The following is a 24,848-nucleotide window of genomic DNA, read 5'->3' on the forward strand; positions in this document are numbered from 1 at the left end:
TGGAGTATAATACAGGAGGTAACTCAGGATCAGTAATGTAATGTATGTACACAGTGACTGCACCAGCAGAATAGTGAGTGCTGCTCTGGAGTATAATACAGGAGATAACTCAGGATCAGTAATGTAATGTATGTACACAGTGACTGCACCAGCAGAATAGTGAGTGCTGCTCTGGAGTATAATACAGGAGGTAACTCAGGATCAGTAATGTAATGTATGTACACAGTGACTGCACCTGCAGAATAGTGAGTGCAGCTCTGGAGTATAATACAGGAGGTAACTCAGGATCTGTAATGTATGTACACAGTGACTGCACCAGCAGAATAGTGAGTGCAGCTCTGGAGTATAATACAGGAGGTAACTCAGGATCAGTAATGTATGTACACAGTGACTGCACCAGCAGAATAGTGAGTGCAGCTCTGGAGTATAATACAGGAGGTAACTCAGGATCAGTAATGTAATGTCTGTACACAGTGACTGCACCAGCAGAATAGTGAGTGCAGCTCTGGAGTATAATACAGGAGGTAATTCAGGATCAGTAATGTAATGTATGTATACAGTGACTGCACCAGCAGAATAGTGAGTGCAGCTCTGGAGTATAATACAGGAGGTAACTCAGGATCAGTAATGTAATGTCTGTACACAGTGACTGCACCAGCAGAATAGTGAGTGCAGCTCTGGAGTATAATACAGGAGGTAATTCAGGATCAGTAATGTAATGTATGTGCACAGTGACTGCACCAGCAGAATAGTGAGTGCAGCTCTGGAGTATAATACAGGAGGTAACTCAGGATCAGTAATGTAATGTATGTGCACAGTGACTGCACCAGCAGAATAGTGAGTGCAGCTCTGGAGTATAATACAGGAGGTAACTCAGGATCAGTAATGTAATGTATGTACACAGTGACTGCACCAGCAGAATAGTGAGTGCAGCTCTGGAGTATAATACAGGAGGTAATTCAGGATCAGTAATGTAATGTATGTACACAGTGACTGCACCAGCAGAATAGTGAGTGCAGCTCTGGAGTATAATACAGGAGGTAACTCAGGATCAGTAATGTAATGTCTGTACACAGTGACTGCACCAGCAGAATAGTGAGTGCAGCTCTGGAGTATAATACAGGAGGTAACTCAGGATCAGTAATGTAATGTATGTACACAGTGACTGCACCAGCAGAATAGTGAGGGCAGCTCTGGAGTATAATACAGGAGGTAACTCAGGATCAGTAATGTAATGTATGTACACAGTGACTGCACCAGCAGAATAGTGAGTGCAGCTCTGGAGTATAATACAGGAGGTAACTCAGGATCAGTAATGTAATGTATGTACACAGTGACTGCATCAGCAGAATAGTGAGTGCAGCTCTGGAGTATAATACAGGAGGTAACTCAGGATCAGTAATGTAATGTATGTACACAGTGACTGCACCAGCAGAATAGTGAGTAGATAACTAAAAATTGATAAAAAAAAGTCGTCACACACAGTAGAAAAAAAATCCTTTTACTTGCAGCGTCATAGAGAATAACACAATCACACATTTACTGATCCATTGTCAATGCTCAAATAAAAATCAAAAACTTTATTTAAAAAAAAAAAAAATCTTTCCTTCATTTCAAAGTTTCATCACAAATTTTTCATATTTTCTGTAAATCCCGGGAAGGGTTAATGTAGCAGAGGATTCAAAAGCAGGCGTTGGGATTTTTGGAGTCGTTGTCCTTACACGAGGGGTCACTGCAGGAGACAAAGCGGGATAAAATAGTATCAAATATATGAAGAATATTGGGTGGTAATCCTGCATCAGCCACTCGGACGTTTCCTGCACTAAGAGGCAGAGGCGGCTGGTTAGGTGGTGACACCGCAGGGGCAGATAGATATGGGAAGTATGACAGGTGACTGGCACAGTGATAATGGGACCTGTCAACTGGCTAGACAGATAGGACACTGAGTAACTGAGAACGCACAGGCACCTTTCCTAATGGGAAGGTGCCTTAAATACATACTGCCTCTCAGCTATAGGCTTTAAGAAGAGGGCCGGTGTGCACACGGGCACTCTAAGCGCTTTACCGGGGAGCCTGTGCTGGGGAGCGGGGAATGTGCCGCCGCGGACCTGCAAGGGTGGACACAACCCGGCGGCGGCAGTAGGTTGGCATCCCTGCGGGAACACCGGCACTACAGCGGGTCATTATCAGCTGGTGTTTATAGACTGATCTCAGTTCTTACCATTTGAGGAAGTCTCGAGCTCTCCAAGAGGCAATGAACTCAGAGAATTTGGCTACAGACGTTCCTCCCTGAGCCTGAAGATCATCAGACTTCTTCTTGTTGAAGTTCCCACAAGCTCCGCAGAGGGACCCGGAGAATTTCTGGTGGACGTTTAGGGTCAGATCTCCATTTTCACTCATCGAGAGTTCCAGGTCATCATCCCGTCTTATCAGCAGTTTTCCATCGGTGGACTCTACGGTCACTGCGCCGGCCGTGTGGGGAAGACTCACTGTGCGCCCGTTGAGCTGTAGTAACAAATGACAAGGGTAAGTATTGGTGACTCATCTTCCAATGGTAATTTGGGCATCCTTCAACCCGATGTATCTCTGATATCAACTTCTCCAAACAGAAACAAGATGGAGACCTCAGTTATATCTGACACTTCAGTAGAACTTACCCACGCCGATCCACGAGGGCTGAGAGCGACGGAGAATTCTGGGAAATAGACATGGACGGCAGAGACATCAAACTCATCCGAATTCTTGCAACTCCGAGAAATTACAACAATTCGGAACCAATTATCGTCATCGAGGCTGCAAACGTTGGTGAGGTCAAAGGTGCTATCGGGAGCGATAGAGCCAGACAAGCTATCAAATGAGACCAGGCCACCATTGGCGCTCACAGTACATGTGCCACGTTTTTCAAAGCAGCCTTGCTTTCCTTCCTGAAGACCACAGTACTCATCATCCGAGCAGCTAAACTGGCTGCACTCAACAAGGCCACCGTTTTGACACGTGCATCGTTGGAGACAATCAGAGGACACAACCGAATCTTCAAGCTAGAAAGGAAAAGAGACAGAAAAATCAGTACACTCATCTGGACACTCCTGGATGGTTTTCCAGGAGGACACTAATCAACTTCGCTTACAAAATTTCCCACCAAGTCATGTACACCTTTCACACAACTCCTGAATGTCAACTTGGACACCAGGACACCATCTGATAATGGAGCATCTTGTTGTCTTCTTGATGGAAGCACTTCTTATTTGAAGAGGCTTTGGCCATGCCCAGGAGATTTTCCAACTTTTTTTGACCTTAGCAGGTCTTCTCTTTCTATGGGATTCCCCAAGACACCATCAAATGATGGAGCATCTTGTTGTCTTTTTTACAGAGACTCTTCTTGTTTCATCACCATCTGGTGTCTTGTCTTCTTTACAGAGGAGCTTCTTCTTTCTGGAGGGGTTGGTCATGCCCAAGAGATTTTCCAACTGTTTTCTGAGCTCAGGAGGTCTTCTCTTTTTATGGTATTCCCCAAGACACCATCAGATTGATGGAGCATCTCGTTGTCTTCTTTATGGAGGAGCTTCTTATTTCAGGAGGCTTTGGCCATGCTCAGGAGATTTTCCAACTGTTTTTGGAGATCAGGAGGTCTTTTCTTATTATGGGATTCCCCAAGACACCATCTGATGTCTTGTTGTCATCTTTACGGGGGAGCTTCTTATTTCGGGAGGCTTTGGCTATGGTCTGGAGATTTTCCAACTGTTTTTGGAGCTTAGGAGGTCTTCTCTTTTTATGGGATTCCCCAAAACATCATCTGATGTTTGTTGTCTTCTTTACGGAGTATCTTCTTATTTCAGGAGGTTTTGGCCATTCCCAGAAGATTTTCCAATTGTTTTTGAGCTTAGTGGGTCTTCTCTTTTTATGGGATTCTCCAAGACGCCATCTCATGATGGAGCATCTTGTTGTCTTCTTTATGGAGGAGCTTCTTATTTGAGGAGGCTTTGGCTATGCTCTGGAGATTTTCCAGCTGTTTTTGAAGCTTAGGAGGTCTTCTCTTTTTATTGGATTCCCCAAGACATCATCTGATGTTTGTTGTCTTCTTTACGGAGGAGATTCTTATTTCATCACCATCTGATGTCTTTACGGAGGGGCTTCTTATTTCAGGAGGAGTTGGTCCTGTTCAGGAGATTTTCCAAGTATTTTTGGAGTTCAGGAGGTCTTCTCTTTTTATGGGATTCCCCAAGTCGTTCCAAGAGAGATGGCAATTATGTCTTCAAGCCTTCAGGTCTACAGTATTACACAATATGCAACTTTCTTCTCATAATTGTTTGAACTCAGGGTGCTACCTTGTGTGGACTCAGGGGAACATCACTTGTCATTGCTAAAGTGGACACTACTGGACTGGATGACCTCTCCGATGAACACCGTATCACTATCCCAATAGTCAATACAAAGTTGCTGTCTTTTGTGAGACCCTAAACATGGTTCTCTAGACACCCATGGTTGGAATGCATTGAGGAACATCATGAGGGGGCATCAAAAGATGCAAAAGCCACCACTGTTTGAACTTACATTGTAGTATCTTCCATTGTAAAAGCATCCGCAGTATTCCATGGGGACGCAACGATTTCCATCAAATAGATATCCGTCATCACACTCACAACCTTCTGAGCATTCATTGATGCAAGAAGTAGATGTGGAGATGCCAGAGCATGAAACATCACAAGTGTGAGTGCAGAGCTCGTAATGACTGTTTTCCGGACACTCCAAACCTGCAAGGCAAAGTGTAACACGATGAGACCGTATAATGACCTCTTATGACCAAGTCCTTCATGAATATCTAAATCTAGTTGTCACTGATGAAGCTACTTACTGCAGAAGTTAGATGACCTCCAAGATTGAATTTTGGCCCCGGCAGCCTGGCACGCTGAGGCATAAGCCTGAAGGCTTTGGCACAGGATATCTTTTTGGCCATCACTTGCACACATATCAAGCAAACATTGGGTAAAATAGTTGGTCACACTGATTAGCTCATGGCAGTCAGAAAATGGGCCATCTTCACTCACTAACAGCCCACAAGACTCGTCTTGTCGGAATATGGCCGCCCTCATCTCGTCACAACCCTTGCAATTCTCTTTGCAGCTGCAGTCTTTTACGTCCTTGTTTGCACTCCATGCTGCCCCAAACTCTTCCACGTTTTCAGAAAGCTGGCCAGATGGTAGAAGTAAGTCATCGTTGTCGTTATTATTGAAGTTCCCACACATGCCGCACACTGCACTCTCATATACAGAGGGAACTGTGATGTAAACAGAGTTAATGGTGTCATAACGGACGACCATCTCAAAGTCAGTCTGAAGGACTATACTGGAACCTTCTTGGTGGATTTCAACTTTACCGTGGTCCAAAACAAGAGGCAGAATGTGGATCTCCTCATTAACCTGTAATCAGAAAGGCAAGGCATTTCATAATTCTAGAACTGGTCGCAATCATTCCTGAGTAAGGGCAGTGCCTGGGGGAACCTCTTGGTCCATTGACCAAATGGGCATCCTGCAAAGTCTAAGTTCAGTGCCTTCAAAATCAATGCAAGGGTAGAGTTCCTCCAACATAGTTCCCTACTATATAAGCTCATATCCCTCCAAAGAGGCCAAAGAGAAGCTCTCTGAAATGCTCATGGCCTCTGTTGGGGCAGCAAACAGGATTAGTGGACCCACTGGATCACAGCGGGGTACCCAGGCTTACCCTTTAGTGGGAGGAGCTTAACTAAACACCCACTGTGAGGCGGATGCCAGGTACCACTCCCAGGGCAGTGAGCATTACAGTTTGCACAGACCTCAGGACAGGTGACGGACTCAGGTATAGATGGGTACAGGCAGAGTGACTGAGGCAGGCTGGCCAGGCTAGTACAGACAGGAATGGTGGGCAGGTATGGGAAGGCAGGTACTGGAAATGAACACAGGGATAACAGGGCAGGAGCTCAGGACCTGACAACAAGCTAGGTAGCAGACTGGCTAACTAAAGGTGTTGCGCAGGCACCTCCCCTAATGGGAGGATGCCTTAAATACACATTTCCTGGAAATAACATGCTGACCCTTTAAGAAGAGAGCCGATGTGCTCGTACGCATCTTAAGTGCACTCCCGGAACCCTGTGCAGCATCTACAGCGCCCAAGAGGGGAAGGAGGCAGCAGCACATGTGGATGGCCAGGGGAGTGTGGGGGAGGATGCGACCCGGCTGGGGTGGTGAGTAAGTTGGCGTGCCTGCAGGGACGCCGGCGCTACACTCTCTTAGTGCCCAAATCATTCCTTCTAGATTATGCCCCATCACCCTTTGTCTCTGAGTCAATACATAAAAGGTGTCACTCCTTTTACTTCTCCCTTAGCTATTTTCCTTCTCTACCCCAATTATCATGTAGTCCTCAAGATGGCACCAACCCCTTATTACATTTCTGTAAGGAGCAGCGTTTCCCAGGAGGACATTCATTTCTTTAAATATTTTGGATTGCTCTGCTACCCATTGACTTACCAGCACAATCCATTGTGTCTCCCGGTACATGACGATTTCAAACCCATACACATTCACTCTCAATAAAAGGGTTCCAACTACATTATCTGTTCCGAAACTTCCGCTCTCTGCCACAATCGAAAAGTTCCCAAGTTCCAAGTTTTCGCTGCAGACCTCAACCAAGGTGTAGGAACATGAGCCTTGGAGGTTGTACGTAAGGCCGTCGAATGTAATGAAGTGTCGGTTCCCGGCCATCAGACATGTGCCTGTTTTCTTAGAATGGCAAGCGATTTCTCCATTGACCACCTTACACTCTTCGTTGGGACCACACTCTACGGCGTGACATTCGACCACTCCATTGGCTGTACACTGGCACTGCTCATTGCATTGCTCATCCACATAAAATGTCTGACCGCTCTGGTAATAAGTGTTGTTGTAGTCACAGCCACATTGAGAAATGGAAACACATGCATCTCCACTGCGCACAAAGCCGCTGTCACAATAGCATCCTTCTGTGCAGGTCTTCTCGCAGCCAGACACCGAATTCAGGCTTGAACATGTGGTGTGACAACCGGGTCCACAGAGCTCATAATGGCTGTTTGATGAGCAGATGGGCTCTGAAAGAGGAGGGAGAATTATATTATGATGTTATCTCCATCATATCTCTACCTGGATCATCTACTTTCTCGACACATGGTGCTTACAGATACCGTGCATTCCACACCTCATGCCTCATTTAATAGGGTCCATTCCTCATGATGTCTGATGCAAGTCTTGGGTGCACTTTTAGGCAATTTCTTAGGGTTGGGAAGTGTGGGCTCCAATAGATTAGCAATATGTCCTCAATTACCATACTAAGCATGGCCAATGGTCACCACCTCTAAAAGTCACATTGTTGAGTTTATTAACTCTAGAACCATCAGGACACATGGTCATCGAAAAGTAGCCTCTTACAGAGCCAAGTCTCAAACTGTGGTCCACTAAAATGTATGCTTATGGTTTTGAGGTACTTTCTTTGGGTTGGGTACTTGACACTTAAACTTCCTTCAGGCCCAAAATGGCCACTGTTTCCAATTAATCCCTATTGGTCAGTGTTAATCATTAAACTGTGAGTCCACTTCTACTTCTAACAGTTACAAAGTCAAGTTCACTCAAGAAAGTTCAGAACATATTGTCATCTGTGAGTGAAGAACTCATGGTCATCTGTGAGTGAAGAACTCATGGTCATCTGTGAGTGAAGAACTCATGGTCATCTGTGAGTGAAGAACTCATGGTCATCTGTGAGTGAAGAACTCATGGTCATCTGTGAGTGAAGAACTCATGGTCATCTGTGAGTGAAGAACTCATGGTCATCTGTGAGTGAAGATCTGATGGTCACCTGTGAGTAAAGAATTCATGGTCATCTGTGACTAAAGAACTCATGGTCATGTGTGACTGAAGAACTCATGGTAATCTATGACTGAAGAACTCATGGTCATGTGTGACTGAAGAACTCATGGTCATTTGTCACTGAAGCACTCATGGTCATCTGTGAGTGAAGATCTGATGGTCACCTGTGAGTGAAGAACTCATGGTCATCTGTGACTAAAGAACTCATGGTCATGTGTGACTGAAGAACTCATGGTCATCTGTGAGTGAAGATCTGATGGTCACCTGTGAGTGAAGAACTCATGGTCATCTGTGACTGAAGAACTCATGGTCATCTGTGAGTTAAGAACTCATGGTCATGTGTGACTGAAGAACTCATGGTCATCTCTGACTGAAGAAATTGTGGTCATCTGGATTGATAAATACTCATTCGAGCCAAAATGTTGCTCCAACTGCACCCCTATAGACTTGGAGGTACATTATTTGGGTTTGGGGCACTTGGCAACTAGAATCTAGCTACATTGCCATAATGACCACTGTCTCTGATCAAATCCTACTCAGAATTGTCGGTGACCGCCATGGGGACGGCCAGTCTACCTCCACCATTCACATTCTCAAGATATCATTCAAACTCAAGAACACTCAAGGCACATGGACATTGGATGACTTATTACAGAGATACATATCCTTATAGACTATTGTTTACCACCGCCATGCCATGTCTCACGAGGCACCACATTGCATTATCATTGTATGGGGGGTTATTATTTGGGATAATTGATACTTACAGATTTCTAATTATCAATGCTTGCAACTAAACCATACTTTCCTTCTAAACCCTCGAATGTTTAGTGGCTACCATGGGACTGTCAGTCCATCGCCACCAGTCACATTAGGCTACCTGGCCATCTAAGATAAAGAGATGGTGACATCACTTACCACATATTGTATACTTTCTCCATTCATTAATGGTGACTCCCTTCTCTTGACAATCAGAGACGTATCTAGCAATCGCTCCACATACGGCTGAATATTGACCTCCATATAGGCAGCTGTCATACACGCAGTCATCAAAATATGACAAATAGTCAATGACATCAAAGCATTGGCTGAAAGGTCCGTCCGGCTTCTTGAGAATGCCACAGTGCTTCTCATCCGAGTATTTTTCGGTATCTTCCTTATTGCAGTTTGAGCAATCTCCTTCACACCCGATTGTACACTCATCGCTCTCCTCCACCCTATACTTTTCTTCAAACTTTTCATAATCTTCTTTGTTGCCATGCGGGGTCAAGTCATCAGTAGGATCTTGGTTAAAGTTTCCGCACATGCCGCAGAGGGATTCTGCATAGGTGCTGGGCACCATAACTCGACCATAAGTTTCCCAGTTATAATTGATGGTTAACTCAAAATCAGTCCTGACAAAAGCATGTTCTCCTTTCATAAATCCTTTGATTTGGTTGGAATCCATTGTAAAGGGTAAAAATTTGGCAACTCCGTTTACCTAAAAAATAAAAAAAGTTGAGCATTTTAATTATTAGGGAAGAGTCAACGCCTTTGAAATCTGGAGCTGGTGAAGGATGTTATCAATACCATGGATGTCAAGAACAAACAAATCAATTTTGGAACATATCAAGCCAGACATGTCACTGGAAGCAAGGATCAGCAAGCTACGACTTGCCTACTTCGGACACATCTCATACGAAGAGAAAAATCATGTGAGAAGAACATCATGGTTGGAAGAATAGAAGGAACAAGGCAAAAAGGAAGACCAGCAACCCAATCTATCTAGGTGGAGAAGACCGTGGTGGACATATCTAGGCGGAGAAGACTGTGGTGGACATATCTAGGCGGAGAAAACCTTGGTGGACATATCTAGGCGAAGAAGACCCTGGTGAACATATCAAGGTGGAAAAAATCCTGGTGGGCCTATCTAGGCAGAGAAGACTATGGTGGACCTATCTAGGCAGAGAATCCCTGGTGGACATATCTAGGTGGAAAAGATCCTGGTGGGCCTATCTAGGCAGAAAAGACTATGGTGAACCTATATAGGCGAAGAAGACCCTGGTGGACATATCTAGATGGAGAAGACCCTAGTGAACATATCTAGGTGGGAAAGATCCTGGTGGGCCTATATAGGCGGAAAAGACTATCGTGGACCTATCTAGGTGGAGAAGACTCTGGTGGACCTATCTAAGTGGAGAAGACTGTGTTGAATATATCTAGGCGGAGAAAACTGTGGTGAACCTACCTAGGTGGAGAAGATCCTGGTGGACATATCTAGGAGGAGAAGACACTGGTGGCTTTATTTAGGAGAAAACTCTAGTAGACCTATCTAGGCAGAGAAAACTGTGATGAACCTATCTAGGCGGAGAAGATCCTATTGGACATATCTAGGTGGGGAAGACCCTAGTGGACATATCTTGGTGGAGAAGACCCTGATAGACCTATCTAGGCTGCACAAGATTGTTCTTCTTACAGAATGTTCATCCATCAAGTCGTCATTGAGATCGAGCTGAAGTTAAAAGAGAATTGTTAGGAGTAAATGAGAAGCAATGGGGATAGAGGGTTCAGCAAGAAGGTCTGAAATATAATATGGGACAATCATGATTTAGTGGAGAAGAGTTGTAATCTCTATACTTTGCAAACCCCCAAGTCTCATTATAGCCCTGACAGTCGCATGCTGAGAGATACCCATAGTGAAGAACATCAGGCATCATCAAGATCATCATAAAATACTCACCAAAACTTTTTGTGGATGGTCCCTGGTCAATGTGATGGTTTGATTGTAAACTTCTAAAGTCACAGACTTTGTGTAAGAAGCCGTTTTGCTTCCTCGCCTTTCATTTTGGACTGTGACTTGGAAAGGGGTAAGGTTTGGATCCATCAAAGGACACAATCCGGTCAACTGATAGGTACATGTCCCCATGAAGTTGTACTTCTGGCCATCGAATGTTGTATAGTGAGGATCTCCGGTGCTGACACACGTAGAGAAGCTGACGGGATAACAGTCCCGGACTCCATTTTTCAGCAAACATCTTTCCGTGTCTTTGCATTTGTCTTCTGTGCACACTACCTGGCCAAGGATGGGGTCACAATGACAGCGAACGTTGCACTTATCGTCAGACCAGAACACTTCGTTGGGCTTGTAATAGTGGTCCCGGTAGATGCAGCCACAGCTGGCCACATCAATACATTGGCCGGCACTAGAAACATACCCCTCGTTGCAGTGGCACGTTTCCCGGCATGGCTCGGTGCACCGATCTGGTGAGCTTTTGTCTAAGCAGGTGGCCGGGCAAGCATTGCCACAGAATTCATACTGACTGTTTTCTTGACAATTCATATCTGGCAAAGAAGGAAATACGTATTGTTTTTAAAAATAAAATTATTTTGCATATCCAAATGCCCTATTTTCCGGTTTATAAGACGCACTTTTTTCCCCCAAAACATGGCAGAAAATGGGGATGTGTCTTACACCACGCATGGCTTACTGGGGCGGCAGTGGTGGCGCAAGGTCAACGATGTTGCGGGCTCCTGGGGTGTCATGGCGGTAGGTGCCATTGATCTGCCAATGGGCTTGGAGGAGGGGGTGTCACGGCTCAAGAGGGTCAGTATGCAGCAGTGGAGGGTCGGTAATACTCCGTGCTCATGGGGTGTCACGGTGGCGGGCGCCATTGATCTGCCAGCGGGCTCGGAGTAGGGGGTGTCGCGGCTCAAGAGGGTCAGTATGCAGCACCGGAGGGTCAGTGATACTGTGGGCTCATGGGGTGTCACTGTGGCGGGCGCCATTGATCTGCCGGCGGGCTCGGAGTAGGGGGTGTCGTGGCTCAAGAGGGTCAGTGTGCGGCAGCGGAGGGTCAGTGATACTGTAAGCTCATGGGGTGCCGTGGTTGCGGGCGCCATTGAGCTGCTTTGAACCACCCTCAGTTGACAAGATGGATTTCAAGAAAATGGCCATGGAGGCGTCGCATGTGCAGATAGGACTCTGGCCATTTTTTTAAAGTCCATCGCGTGAATCTGCACACGCACAACCTCTGCAGCCATTTTCTTGATCTGCCGGCAGGCTCGGAGTAGGGGGTGTCGCGGCTCAAAAGGGTCAGTGTTTGGCAGTGGAGGGTTGATGATACTGTGGGCTCGTCGGGTGTCGCGGTGGTGGGCACCATTGATCTGAGGGCTGCTTTGAATCGCCCACAGTTGATGAGATGGACTTCGAGAAAATGGCCGTTGAGGCGTCGCGTTTGCAGATAGGATTCTGTGGCCATTTTTTTTAAGTCCATCGCGTCCATCTGAGCATGTGCAACCTCCACGGCCATTGTTTTGAAGTCCGCCGGTGGTTCAATGGAGCTTGCATTCCGCCGGCAGATCAATGGTGCTCGCCACCGCGACACCACATGAGTTTGTAGTATTGTCGACCTTCCGCTACTGCACACTGACCCGCTTGAACCGTGACACCCCTTCCTCTGATATCGCTGACAGATCAATGGCTCCCGCCGCTGTCACACCCCACAGCATCACCGACCCTCTTGAGCTGCAACACTCCCTCCTCACCCCACGAGCCCACAGCATAGCGAACCCTCTTGAGCCGCGACACTTCCTCCTCCAAGCCCGCTAGCAGATCAATGGCACCCGCCGCTGTGACACCCCACGAGCCCACTGCATCACCGACCCTCTTGAGCTGCGACACCCCCTCCTCACCCCACGAGCCCACAGCATAGCCAACCCTCTTGGGCCGTGACACTTCCTCCTCCAAGCCCAAGATCAATGGCACCCGCCGCTGTGACACCCCACGAGCCCACAGCATCACCGACCCTCTTGAGCTGCAACACCCCCTCCTCACCCCACAAGCCCACAGCATAGCGAACCCTCTTGAGCCGCGACACTTCCTCCTCCAAGCCCGCTAGCAGATCAATGACACCCGCCGCTGTGACACCCCACGAGCCCACAGCATCACCGACCCTCTTGAACCACGACATCCCCTCCTCCGAGCCCGCTGATGGATCAATGGCACCCACCACCGTGACACCACATGAGCCCACAGCATTGCCGACCCTCTTGAGCAACGACACCTCCTTCTCAACCTACGAGCCTACAGGATGGCCGACCCTCTTGAGCTGCAACACCACCTCCTCACCCCATGAGCCCACAGCATAGCGAACCCTCTTGAGCTGCAACACTTCCTCCTCCAAGCCCGCTAGCAGATCAATGGCACCCGCCGCTGTGACACCCCACGAGCCCACAGCATCACTGACCCTCTTGAGCCACGACATCCCCTCCTCCGAACCCACTGATGGATCAATGGCACCCACCACCATGACATCACATGAGCCCACAGCATTGCCGACCCTCTTGAGCAACGACACCTCCTACTCAACCCATGAGCCTACAGCATCGCCGACCCTCTTGAGCTGCGACACCTCCTACTCAACCTACGAGCCTACAGCATTGCCGACCCTCTTGAGCCGCGACACCTCCTACTCAACCCATGAGCCTACAGCATCGCTGACCCTCTTGAGCCGCGACACCTCCTACTCAACCCATGAGCCTACAGCATCGTCGACCCTCTTGAGCCACGACACCTCCTACTCAACCTACGAGCCTACAGCATTGCCGACCCTCTTGAGCCGCGACACCTCCTACTCAACCTACGAGCCTACAGCATCGGCAACCCTCTTGAGCCCCGACACCCCTTCCTTTGAGCCCGCAGCATTGCCTACTCTGCCTCCTGTGACCTTCCTGAGCCACTCCACCACCACCGCTCCCCCCCGATGAGCTGATATATAAATATTTGGGCTTACCACAGCCTGTACTGGTTCTCCAGTCTGAGATGAGGATTCTCTGCTTTCTACAGGCCGCAATGTAGGCTTCAAAAGCCTGGCACAAGCCGAGGCCATTATGGCTGCAAACATCTTTGACGCAGTTGTTGAAGTATATGGTGGTGCTGACGTTGGCGTGGCAGTCTCGGAACGGTCCATCGTCGTCTTCAAGGCGGCCGCAGAAGTCTTCTCCTTCGTAGAGGCTCATCTGAGTGTCATTGCACTCGGCGCAGCTTCCTTGACAGCTGTCCCAGCAGAACATCTCGTTTTCGTCGACTCTCCAGGACTTGGCCCACTTGGTTATCACCGTCATTTGCACGTTGGTTGGAGATACTTTGTCGTCTCGGGAGTTGCCGTTGAAGTTTCCGCAGAGGCCTCCGACGGCTGCAAAGTAGCTGCTGGGGATTGTGACCTCTACGTGCCAGTTGTAGTCGTATTCCACCTGGAGGCCGCCGGACGTCTTCAGGACCGCGTACTCTCCAACTTGGGTGATGGAGAAGGACTTACTGATGAAAGGGAGGTTTCTAATTTCACCATTTATCTGAAAAGTTACAAAATTATGGAAAAAAAAAGATCAGAAAATCCGTGTTTCAACATTTCTGGAACATTTTGCATCTTCTTACTCCTAACCTCCATATCTGGTCTATGACACCTAATATAAGTCTGTGCAGTCTATAGTGGCAGTATATTGTACAGCAAACAGAACATCCTGTAACCAATTTAGTCTATTTATTAAGACTTTGGAATTTTTCTCTTCTATAACATCTGCTTACTCCCATGCTTTCACATCTGCCCTCATACACCTTTAAGTAAACAGAACCTGAAGCAAGTCTGTGCAGTATATAGTTGCAGTCTATTGTATAGCAGATACAACTTCCTGTAACCTCCTAGATTAATCTTTTTCTTCACAACTGGACTTTGCTTTCTCAAGCGGGCATTTTCTTATTCCCATCCAGCACGTCTTATCATCCCCCCAATGAGAAGGACCTAAAGCAAGTCTGTGTAGCCTATGTAGGCAGTCTATTGTACAGCAAATAACCACTTTAATACATTGGAATTTATTTTCTATAATTTGCATCTTCTTACTCCTATGCTTCAGATCTGCCCTCATACACCTTTAAGTAAGAAGAACCTCAAGCAAGTCTGTGCAGTATATAGTTGAAGTCTATTCTATAGCAGATAGAATTTCCTGTAACCCTTGTAGCCTACACATTAATACACTAGCTTTTCCTTCTATATCTTCCATCTGCTTATTCCTATTGCACATAGCTGTCATTTCACACCTTCTAGTAAAATGACCTAAAGCAAGTCTATGCAGTATATAGAGGCAGACTATTGTATAGCAGATAGAATTTCATGTGGCCTCCTTAGCCTACATTGCACTTTTCCTTCTCAGCCTTGCATTTTTGTATTCTCATTCCACATGTCTTATCATAACTCCCAATGAGAAGAACCTAAAGCAAGTCTGCGCAGCCCATGTAGGCAGTCTACTGTACAGCAAATAGAACTTCCTATAACCAATTTAATACATTGGAATTATTGGACTTTTCAATCTATAGCTTGCATCTACTTCCTCTTATCCTCCGCATGTCCTATCATACCTCCCAATGAGAAGGACCTAAAGCAAGTCTGTGCAGCACATGTAGGCAGTCTATTGTGTAGCTTGTAGCTGTAATTTCTATAGCCTATACATTAGAATATTGGACTTTTTCCTCTATAGCTTGCATGTTCTTAATTCATTCCTACACATCTCGCCTCTCTCACCCTCCGATTAGAAAGACCTAAAACAAGTCTGTGCAGATAATATAGGCAATCTACTGTATAGCTGTAATTTCGATAGTCCACACATTAATTTATGTTTCCTTTTACATTTTACTTTTTTAATCCCTTTCTGCCTATTTGGCCTCCCATATCTCCCGATAAAAAGAGTTTAAAGCAAGTCTGTGCAGATAATATAGGCAGTCTCCTGTATAGCTGTGATTTCTATAGTCCACTTGTTAATTTATTGAACTTTTCCTTTTATAATTTAATTTTTAATCACTTCCCGCACTTTTGGCCTCTTATATCTCCCAATAAGAAGGATGTAAAGCAAGTCTGGGCAGATAAAATAGGCAGTCTCCTGTATAGCTGTAATTTCTATAATCCACATACTAATTAATTGGACTTTTCATTTTACAATTGACGTTTTTGATCCCTACCTGTACATTTGGTCTCCCATATCTCCTGATAAAATGGTTTAAAGCAAGTCTGTGCAGATAATATAAGCAGCCTCCTGTATAGCTGTAACTTCTATAGTCCGCATGTTAATTTATTGAACATTTCCTTTTTTAATTTACGTTTTTAATCGCTTCCTGCACATTTGGCCTTCTGATAAGAAGGATGTAAAGCAAGTCTGTGCAGACAATATAGGCAGTCTCCTGTATAGCTGTAATTTTTATAGTTCCCATATTATTATTTTTTTTCTTTATAATTCACATTTTTAATCGCTTCCCACACATTTGGCCTCCCATATCTCCCAATAAGAAGGATGTAAAGCAAGTCTGTGCAGCTATAGAGGCAGTGTATTGTATGGTTATTGTCTTTGTAACTGGGGCTGGTAGTCACCCGGACACTTACTCGCACTTGTCCAGGTTCATCTTTGACAATGGAAATTTTGTAGTTGTATACAAAGACATTGATGAGTCGGACGGAGGAGGACGTGGGACTTCCCCTGTTATCGTTCTTCTCCTCCACACGGAAATATTCCAAGGTCGTATCAGACCCAATATATTCCGCCAGGATATAGGTGCAGGTGCCGTGGAAGTCATAGTTGTAGCCATCAAAGGTTGTGAAGTGAGGGTCTCCCCAGGCCGTGCAGGAGCTCGAAAAGTCAGGGACGCAAACCGCAACGTATCCATCAACGACCTCGCAATGCTCCTGGTCTCTGCACGCAAAGGATTTACAAGGATCTAGAGAAAATAGGGAAAAAAGACATTTATTGACCGGACAACGATCCGTTCTATGCCGTAAATTGCCAATGTGGCTTCAAACATCTTCAATATGTGGATCCAAGATTTACACAACGAGACGCCGCGTCACTATGTAACCAAAACGCCCGACCTTTATTGATACATTTGACTTTTCCCTCTATGATGGCGCAGATCTCGTCAGAAGAACAACCGGACGGCTGACAGTCCATCAAGTGTCGAGACGTGCAAGTACAAGACTGGCTGCAGTCCTCCGAGACGATGGTCTCATTCACCTGATGAAGGGCAAAGACATCGTCACATTCTCAAGAATATGTACAATGTAACAAAGTGTAGAACAATGGAAGAGGCCGGAAGACAGAGAAGACTGACGAGGTGGGGGAAAAAAAGAAGGGAGAAAGGGAGGAGAAGGGGACTGGAAGGATAAGACTGAGGAGGTGGAGGAAGAAGAAAGGGAGAAGGAGAATGGAAGGAGAATGGAAGGAGAGGTGAAGACTGAGGAGGTGGAGGAAGAAGAATGGGAGAATGAGAGGAGAAGGGGAATGGAAGGAGAAGGAGAAAGGAATGAGAGGTGAAGGAGAAAGAGAATGGAAGGGGAAGGACATTGGAAGGAGAGGTGAAGGAGAATGGAAGGAGAGGTGAAGGAGAACGGAAGGAGAAGGAGAATGGAAGAAGTGAAGGAGAATGGAAGGAGAAGGAGAAAGGAAGGAGAGGTGAAGGAGAATGGAAGGAGAGGTGAAGGAAAATGGAAGGAGAAGGAGAATGGAAGGAGAGATGAAAGAGAAGGAGAATGGAAGGAGAGGTGAAGGAGAATGGAAGGAGAAGGAGAATGGAAGGAGAGGTGAAGGAGAACGGAAGGAGAAGGAGAATGGAAGAAGTGAAGGAGAATGGAAGGAGAAGGAGAATGGAAGGAGAGGTGAAGGAGAATGGAAGGAGAAGGAGAATGGAAGGAGAGATGAAGGAGAATGGAAGGAGAAGGAGAATGGAAGGAGAGGTAAAGGAGAATGGAAGGAGAATGAGAAAGGAAGGAGAGGTGACGGAGAAGGAGAATGGAAGGAGAAGGAGAATGGAAGGAGAGGTGAAGGAGAATGGAAGAAGAGGTGAAAGAGAAGGAGAATGGAAGGAGAAGGAGAAAGGAAGGAGAGGTGAAGGAGAATGGAAGGAGAGGTGAAGGAAAATGGAAGGAGAAGGAGAATGGAAGGAGAAAGGAAGGAGAGGTGAAGGAGAAGGAGAATGGAAGGAGAATGGAAGGAGAGGTGAATGAGAAGGAGAATGTAAGAGGAGGAGAAGAAGAATGGAAGGTGAAGTAGAAAGGAAGGAGAGGTGAAAGAGAAGGAGAATGGAAGGAGAACACTGAGAAGGTGGAGGAAAAAGAGAAGGGAGAAATGGAGGAGAAGTAGAGTGGATGGATAGGTGAAGGAGAAGGAGAATGGAAGGAGAATGAAAGGAGAGGTGATGGAGAAGGAGTATATGGAAGATGAAAATAGAGAGAAAGAAGGAAGATGGGGAGAGAAGGAGAAGGTAAGAAGAGGTGAAGAAGGAGAATAGGGAAGATGAGAATAGAGAGAAATAAGAAAGAATCAGGAAAGAAGAAGAATGTAAAAGGAGGTGGAGTAGTATAGAGATGAAGTTAATAGAGGGAAATAAGAAACTAGAAGGAAAGAAGGAAAATGTAAGAGGAGGTGAAGGGGAAGGAGCAATGGGAAAATGAAAATAGAGAGAAATAAGAAGGAAAATGGGGAGAGAAGGAGAATGTAAGAGGAGGGGAAGAAGAACGAGTATGGGGAAGATGAAAATAGAGCGAAATAAGAAATAATCAGGAAAGAAATAGGTAAATTGGGGGGAAGAGGAAAAAGGGGGAAAAAAATGAAGATTGGAAAAGAATGTAAATAGGGAAGAAAAAAGAAAACAAGAATGTGGGAGATAAAGAAAAAATAAATTGTTGAGAAAATTGAGAATAGTGGAGAAAAAAAAAGAAGGAAAAAGAGGTAGAAGAAGAAAGAGAATAGGAAGATGTAGGAGAACAAGGGGGAAAGGAACAATAGTGGGAGTGTTATACACCAACACACGGAAAGGGAACTCAGTTTCTGCTCCTGCACCCCTGACTCCTGTACAGACTAGTACTCCAGCTGCACTGACCCTAATGGCCCCTGCACAGACTGGAGTAGCCCTGATCGCATGACTAGGAGATGACAGCTAGGACTTTGCTTACTGATTGACCTTCGTATTGTATTGCGTTCCTCCTAAGGAACCAGGGGAGAGGTTGCTAAGCACAATAACCAAAATAGGGCAAGCAAACAGAGAAAGACAAAACCCAACAGTGAGGAAACACAAATTACAAGCACATGAAGAGTAAGAAGAAACAGTAAGTGCAAACAAGGAAGACCTCCAACAAAGCTATCCAAGGAGAGGAAGGTGCAGCTAAGAAAAGAGAGATTGTTTAGTACAAGTTCAGACTGGTCTCTGTCCAACAGGTTATCCTTAGTAGCAAGGCTTATACGTCTTAGAAGAAGCCAACAGGAATGAATATAACCAGCAGAGAATGGCTGGAAAAGGAGAGTATATACAGCAACACCCAAAAGGTGATTGGACAGACACAATGAGCAAAGGAAAACAGAGAGTGATCAGTACAAGTTCAGACTGGTCTCTCTCCAACAGGTTATCCTTAGCAGCGAGGCTTATACGTCTTAGAAGAACCCAACAGGAATGAATATAACCAGCAGTGAATGGCTGGAAAAGCAGAGTATCTGCAGCACCACCCAAAAGGTGATTGGAAAGAGACAATGAGCAAAATAAAACAGGTGATTACCGAACACCATAGGAAAGAAGCAAATGGGAAGGTAAATAAGAATTCAGCATTTGGATGGGAACTGATCAAGCTGTGGCTGAGGATGGAAGGAATCAGACCACAGAGCAGAAGGTCACCGGATCTAACCCCAAGGCATGATGAGGGATAGAGGAAAATAGGGGACAGGAAAATGAAGATGAACTATTATGGAGAAGATAAAGGTGAATTGGGAAAAGAAAAAGGGAAATGGCGGAGAAGAAGAAGAATGGAGTGGTAAAAAATAGAAAGGAAGAGATGAAAAAAGGCAAAAAAAAGAATAGGATGGAGAAAAAACAAAATAAGTAAGAGAAAGAGAATGTGGAAAGTTGAAATGGAGAATGGAAACGATGGGGAGAAGAAGATGAAGAATGGGGAGAAGAAAAAGAAATAAAATGGGGGAGAAGAAGAATGGAGAAAGAAGGGAAGGAAACAAAGTATGTGAAGAGGAATCAAACTATTGTATCACTGTGAGAGGAAAGTAAAGATGTGACACTTCACCCTGTAAAATGTGGAGTTTAAGATGCATCGGTCACACAGGTCCGGAGTCACGCAGAGACCGTTCTGGAAGAAATATCCGGTGTTGCATTGGCATCCCTCCGAGCAGGTGGTTGGGCAGCTGGTAATGTCGTAGAGTGAAGAGCAACTGGTGGCACAAACATCGGCACAAAGCTCGTAGTGACTGTTCTCCTGGGAGCAGGTGTACGCTGGAAACATCAGAACAGAGGTGGGTCAGGCAGTGGACATTAGACATATTCAATTTCATACCATATCAATGGAAAGTGGTCAAGGGTCTCTACATCCTTGGAGCGTAGGTGACCTCCTTCCTATCAAAGCATTGTCCTGTTTTCGCATGGGCTGGCAGTATGAGTGACATCTTAGGGCCCTCCTATGAGGAGCTTCAGAAAGCCTAAGCCATAGACATGCACGGTCAACCCTCCTTTTCAACTCCTCCTCTAACATCAATCCACACCTACAATAATCTCAATAGCTGTAGATGATACTTGGCCGGAGAGTCTTGGCCAATTTCTACACATGGTTGGTGTTTTTGGTTAACCCATCATTATCATGTAAACTTTGTGTTTTGGGGACAAGACACTTTTATACCAACAGGTGCAAATATATTGGAGCAGTTTGAATAGCTTGGGGAGAAAACAGGAATATCTAACTATATGTATTCATTAGAGATGTCATGATGATCAAGGAGAACATGGATGGTCAGTACTTACGACAAAAGCTTTGTGTCCTCCATGGCTGTATAGCAACACCGGCATCCTGACAAACCTTTGCATAGGCTTGAAGAATGGTACAAAGTTCTCCAGTTTTTGAGCAAAGAGCATTAACACAGCTCCTCAGGTACGCTGTAGGGTCAATTGTTTGGTGGCATGGTGAGAATGGACCACTTGGCGAAACAAGAATACCACAGAAGTTTTCTCCGGAAAATTCCTTCCGTGCCAATCTGGGACAGTCAGCACAAAGCTGGTCATCTCCAGAGCAGACTTCATTTGTAGTGCAGAAGTCTTCATTTTCTTCCTTCCAAGACTCGGCAAACGATACAGCATCGCTATTATCCGAGCCAAACTCATCCTTAGGGTCATCATTGTAGTTTCCGCACAAACCACATGTCTGCTTGTGATAGTTTCCTGGCACTGTTACGTGAATGGCATTGTCAGAAGCTATGACCAAGCCAAAATCGGTTTTAAGGACAAGTCCTCCTCCCCGATAGTCAGCCCTGAATTGATTGGCCTCCACCACAAATGGAACATTTCGAAGAATGTTGTTTACCTGTGTAGAGAAAATAAAGAAGTGGATTATTAATGGACTTCAACTCAAACGTCTTCCAACGAAGCAGAAGTGACCCAACTTTATCTGTTCTTGGACATATGAAGACATTCAGCTTTCGGAGAACATTGAACAAACACAATGAAACATTCTAGAGAAACTGAGGAAGTTCATGGTCTTCTAGAGAAGTTCTCCGCTCAATGAAGAGGTCCAAAGTCTGTATAGGAGGTCTTTTGGAAAGGTCTTACCTCATTTAACTATATGGAGAGGCCATCAACTACAACCTACTCTTATGCAAAAGTTGTAGAGGTGGGAGCCATACTTATCAAGAGAACGTAGGTATGGTGACCCATGTTGGCCGATTCCCTGTATGTAGGCTTCATTGGGTTCAATGGAAATGTGGCAGCATTTCTCTCCATTGAGGTAGGAAAGGTAGTGAAACGTTAGGGTTTTAAGATTATCATAGTCCGTTAAAGTGCAAAAAAAAATGGTCTTACCAAGATTTTGTTTTCCGTTCCTTGGAAGATGGTGACGGTGTAGTTATAGACCTCGAGTGTGACTTTTTTGCTGATGGTAAAGGAGCCGTCTATGTTCCTGATCTGGATCACGTAAGGAGTCATGTTTGAGTCTTCAGTCAAGCAGGTCTTCGATAATATATAAGAGCAGTTTCCATTGAAATCATATCCGAAATTATCAAATGTATTGAAGGTCGTTCTGCCGATGGATGAGCAGGTGGCGCTTCCCACAGGATTGCAGCTTTGTATCCCGTTGACAATGCTGCATTCTTCATAGGGGCCACAGGTGGTGGGCACGCAGGTAACAGTCCCCCCACCGTTGCAGGTGCATTTATTCTCACATGTGTTTTCTGGATAGAAGATGTCCCCGGGCTTGTAATATAGGCTGTTGTAGAGACATCCGCACTGGGACAGGGGCACGCACTCAGTACCACTGAGGACATAGCCCTTCTCGCATTCACATCCTTCTCTGCAGGTGGCATCGCACTTGGAGGCCATTGACAAAGAGAGACAGGTGGAAGGACAATCACTGACGCAAATGTTGTATCTGCTGTTCAGGGGGCAGGACATCGCTGCAAAGGAAACACAGTTCAGAATTATAGCAAAGTGTGGTTCCATTGGTTTTCTACTATAGTTGCATTTTTATTTTATGTAGAATCGTTCATGGTTCTTCGGCAATAATGTCTGGTCGTGGTTAGGACTCGCGCAGATGGGAACATCATGTGCGTCAGGTCTATGATGTTGTCCCATGACTTCATGCCAAAATACAGTGCCATGGTCGGTTTGAGAATATAGGGCAACATGTAAACATATTATGGTTCCATGATGGAACCATGATTTGCTTGCATGTTCCCCTATATTGTCCCACCAACCACGGCACTCTTTTTAGGAGGTGTTCTTCCCTATAAGCACCATCTGAAACCCTAAGTGTCCCTATCTGAAAGCAAACAAAGAGTACAGTATAGCCTCATATGGATATCATATGCTGAAACCAAGACCAACTCCAAACTCAGAACAGGACCCTCGTTGCCCCGCCTTCGCATGAGAGTCATGTTTCTTGGAGGCCTCCTAAGCTCAATGGGCCAAAGCAGTAATCGACATCCCTACAGATAGTGTATGTGATGTGTATGCCAGTTCTGACCCCATTACTAGGTTATTTGGTATGTTTGGTTTTACCAATAAGACCCCAAGAAGTCAGCCATTGGTCATGGATATACTTTTGACAGGTGTCCGATCTCCATTCATACATGACAAATCCTATCTCATAATTGGACCCTTGTTGCCCCACCTTGGCATGAGAATCATGTTTCTTGGAGGCCTCCTAAGCTCAATTGGCCAAAGCAGTAATGGACATCCCTAGAGATGGTGTAAGTGATGTGTAGGCCAATGCTGGCCCAATTGCTAGGTTATTTGGTATGTTTGGTTTTACCAATAAGACCCCGAGAAGTCAGCCATTGGTCATGGATATGCTTATGACAGGTGTCCGATCTCCATTCATAGAAGATAACTCCAAGCTCATAATAGGACCCTTGATGCCCCACCTTGGCATGAGAGTCATGTTTCTTGGAGGCATCCGAAGCAGTATTGGACATCCCTATAGATGGTGTATGTAATGGGTATGTCATTATTAGAATACTTGGTATGTTTGGTTTTAACAATGACACCCCAAGAAGTCAGCCATTGGTCATGGATATACTTACGACAGGTGTCCGATCTCCATTCATAGATGACAACTCCGATGTCCTGACAAGAGGCAGCATAGCCGGTCAATAGCCTACAGATGAGATCCTGCCTCTTACCATACGCACATATGTCATAAACACAGTCCTTAAAGTAAGATACGGGATCAATCTTGGAATGGCAATTTCTGAAGGGACCCTTGGGGTCGAGCACCATGCCGCACTCCTTCAGGTTCTTCTTTTGCTCTTCTTCTAGCTTTAGAAGATTGGTGCAGTTACCGCCGCTAACGATTTTACACTGGTCAGCATTTTCTCCTTCTCTCCAGCTATGACCAAATAAAGGAATATCAGGTTGAACTTTTCCATCCCGATCTATCAGCTCGTCTGTAGAAACATTGTTGAAGTTTCCGCAGAGGCCGCACACGGATCCAAAGTAGATTGAGGGGAGAGTCACTCCGACCCGTGCCTCCCAGTCGAAGGTCACACGGATCCCGATGTTGGTCTGAATGATACATTGTCTCCCGGACTGGAAGATGTCGATATTACCAAGCTTTGGCCTCATTGCTAATGGAAGGTTGGACTTTAATTTATCCACCTAAAAAGAGAAAAGTTGGCGTCAGTTGGAAAATGAGCTCGCTCCAGCTCCTCCAATAAATTGGGAACATTTTGTGACTGTTGCTTCAAAATCAGGGAGCAAAAAATAGTTATTTTTTTATTACTTACCATCAAGTCTACTTATCATCATCGTAGTCTTAGTGTCTATTTTTTGTAGTGAAAGCCTAATCATCACTGAAGTCCAAGGAAGGGTTATCGACAGACATTCTAGAAGGTGGACTTACCAAAACTGCTGCCGGATTCTCTCTACGGACTTGGATTTCTATCCCAAATATCTTGAAGATGACGGCGGTGGTGTAAGAGACCAGAAGACTTCCTTGGTTCTCGTTGCGTATAATGACCTGAAAATCCGTTAATCCCTTATCGTTCTTACAGAGCCCGGATAGCAGGTACTGACAAGCTCCCTGGAAGTGGTAATGGAGGCCATCAAAGGTGACATAGTGAGGGTCTCCTGAAGCAGAGCAAGTGGCGTAGCTGAGTGGATAGCAATCTTGGATTCCATCTTTGATGGAACAACTTTCTCCTTTGCCGCACTTGGTGGTGGTGCAGTCGACTTTATGAGTGGTTGGGTTGCAGACACACTTTTTCTGGCAGGTGGTGTCATTCCAAAATGAGTCTCCTGGATTCATGAGACGGCCTTGGTAAGAGCAGCCACAGTTTTCCTTTGGTTGACACTTTCCTTCGATCAGCACAAAGCCTTCGTTACACTCGCAGGTTTCGATACAAGGCTGGGTGCACTTAGATGGAGCTTTTTCATCCTGGCATGTAGCTGGGCAGGCACTTCCACATGCGTTATATGTGCTGTTTCCA

At 45.5% G+C, this 24,848-nt stretch overlaps 1 protein-coding gene across 1 annotated transcript; it reads right to left on the reverse strand.

Annotated features, from left to right (window-relative positions):
• Nucleotides 1-1,500: 1,500 nt before the first annotated feature.
• LOC142256347 (IgGFc-binding protein-like) lies at nucleotides 1,501-20,967 on the reverse strand. The gene is made up of 13 exons (XM_075327980.1): nucleotides 20,677-20,967; nucleotides 19,949-20,154; nucleotides 16,757-16,898; nucleotides 16,274-16,605; nucleotides 13,640-14,198; nucleotides 10,588-11,189; nucleotides 8,787-9,348; nucleotides 6,501-7,096; nucleotides 4,853-5,417; nucleotides 4,552-4,751; nucleotides 2,658-3,038; nucleotides 2,222-2,505; nucleotides 1,501-1,732 (listed from the first exon to the last, which is right to left on the reverse strand). Exons 3-13 carry the CDS (start codon nucleotides 16,833-16,835, stop codon nucleotides 1,681-1,683), a joined length of 4,212 nt encoding a protein of 1,403 aa, XP_075184095.1. The 5' UTR covers nucleotides 16,836-16,898; nucleotides 19,949-20,154; nucleotides 20,677-20,967; the 3' UTR covers nucleotides 1,501-1,680.
• Nucleotides 20,968-24,848: the final 3,881 nt, after the last annotated feature.

The sequence above is a fragment of the Anomaloglossus baeobatrachus genome, chromosome 11 (assembly GCF_048569485.1).
Source record: "Anomaloglossus baeobatrachus isolate aAnoBae1 chromosome 11, aAnoBae1.hap1, whole genome shotgun sequence".
Classification (NCBI taxonomy): Eukaryota; Metazoa; Chordata; class Amphibia; order Anura; family Aromobatidae; genus Anomaloglossus; species Anomaloglossus baeobatrachus.

Coding starts and splice junctions, on each gene's coding strand:
- LOC142256347 (XM_075327980.1), bottom strand. CDS start 16,835: ATGGACTGTCAGCCGTCCGGTTGTTCTTCTGACGAGATCTGCGCCATC. Junction 16,606..16,756: donor AGTCAAATGTATCAATAAAG/GTCGGGCGTTTT, acceptor TATTTTCTCTAG/ATCCTTGTAAATCCTTTGCG. Junction 7,097..8,786: donor GAGAAAGTATACAATATGTG/GTAAGTGATGTC, acceptor CTCCTCTTTCAG/AGCCCATCTGCTCATCAAAC.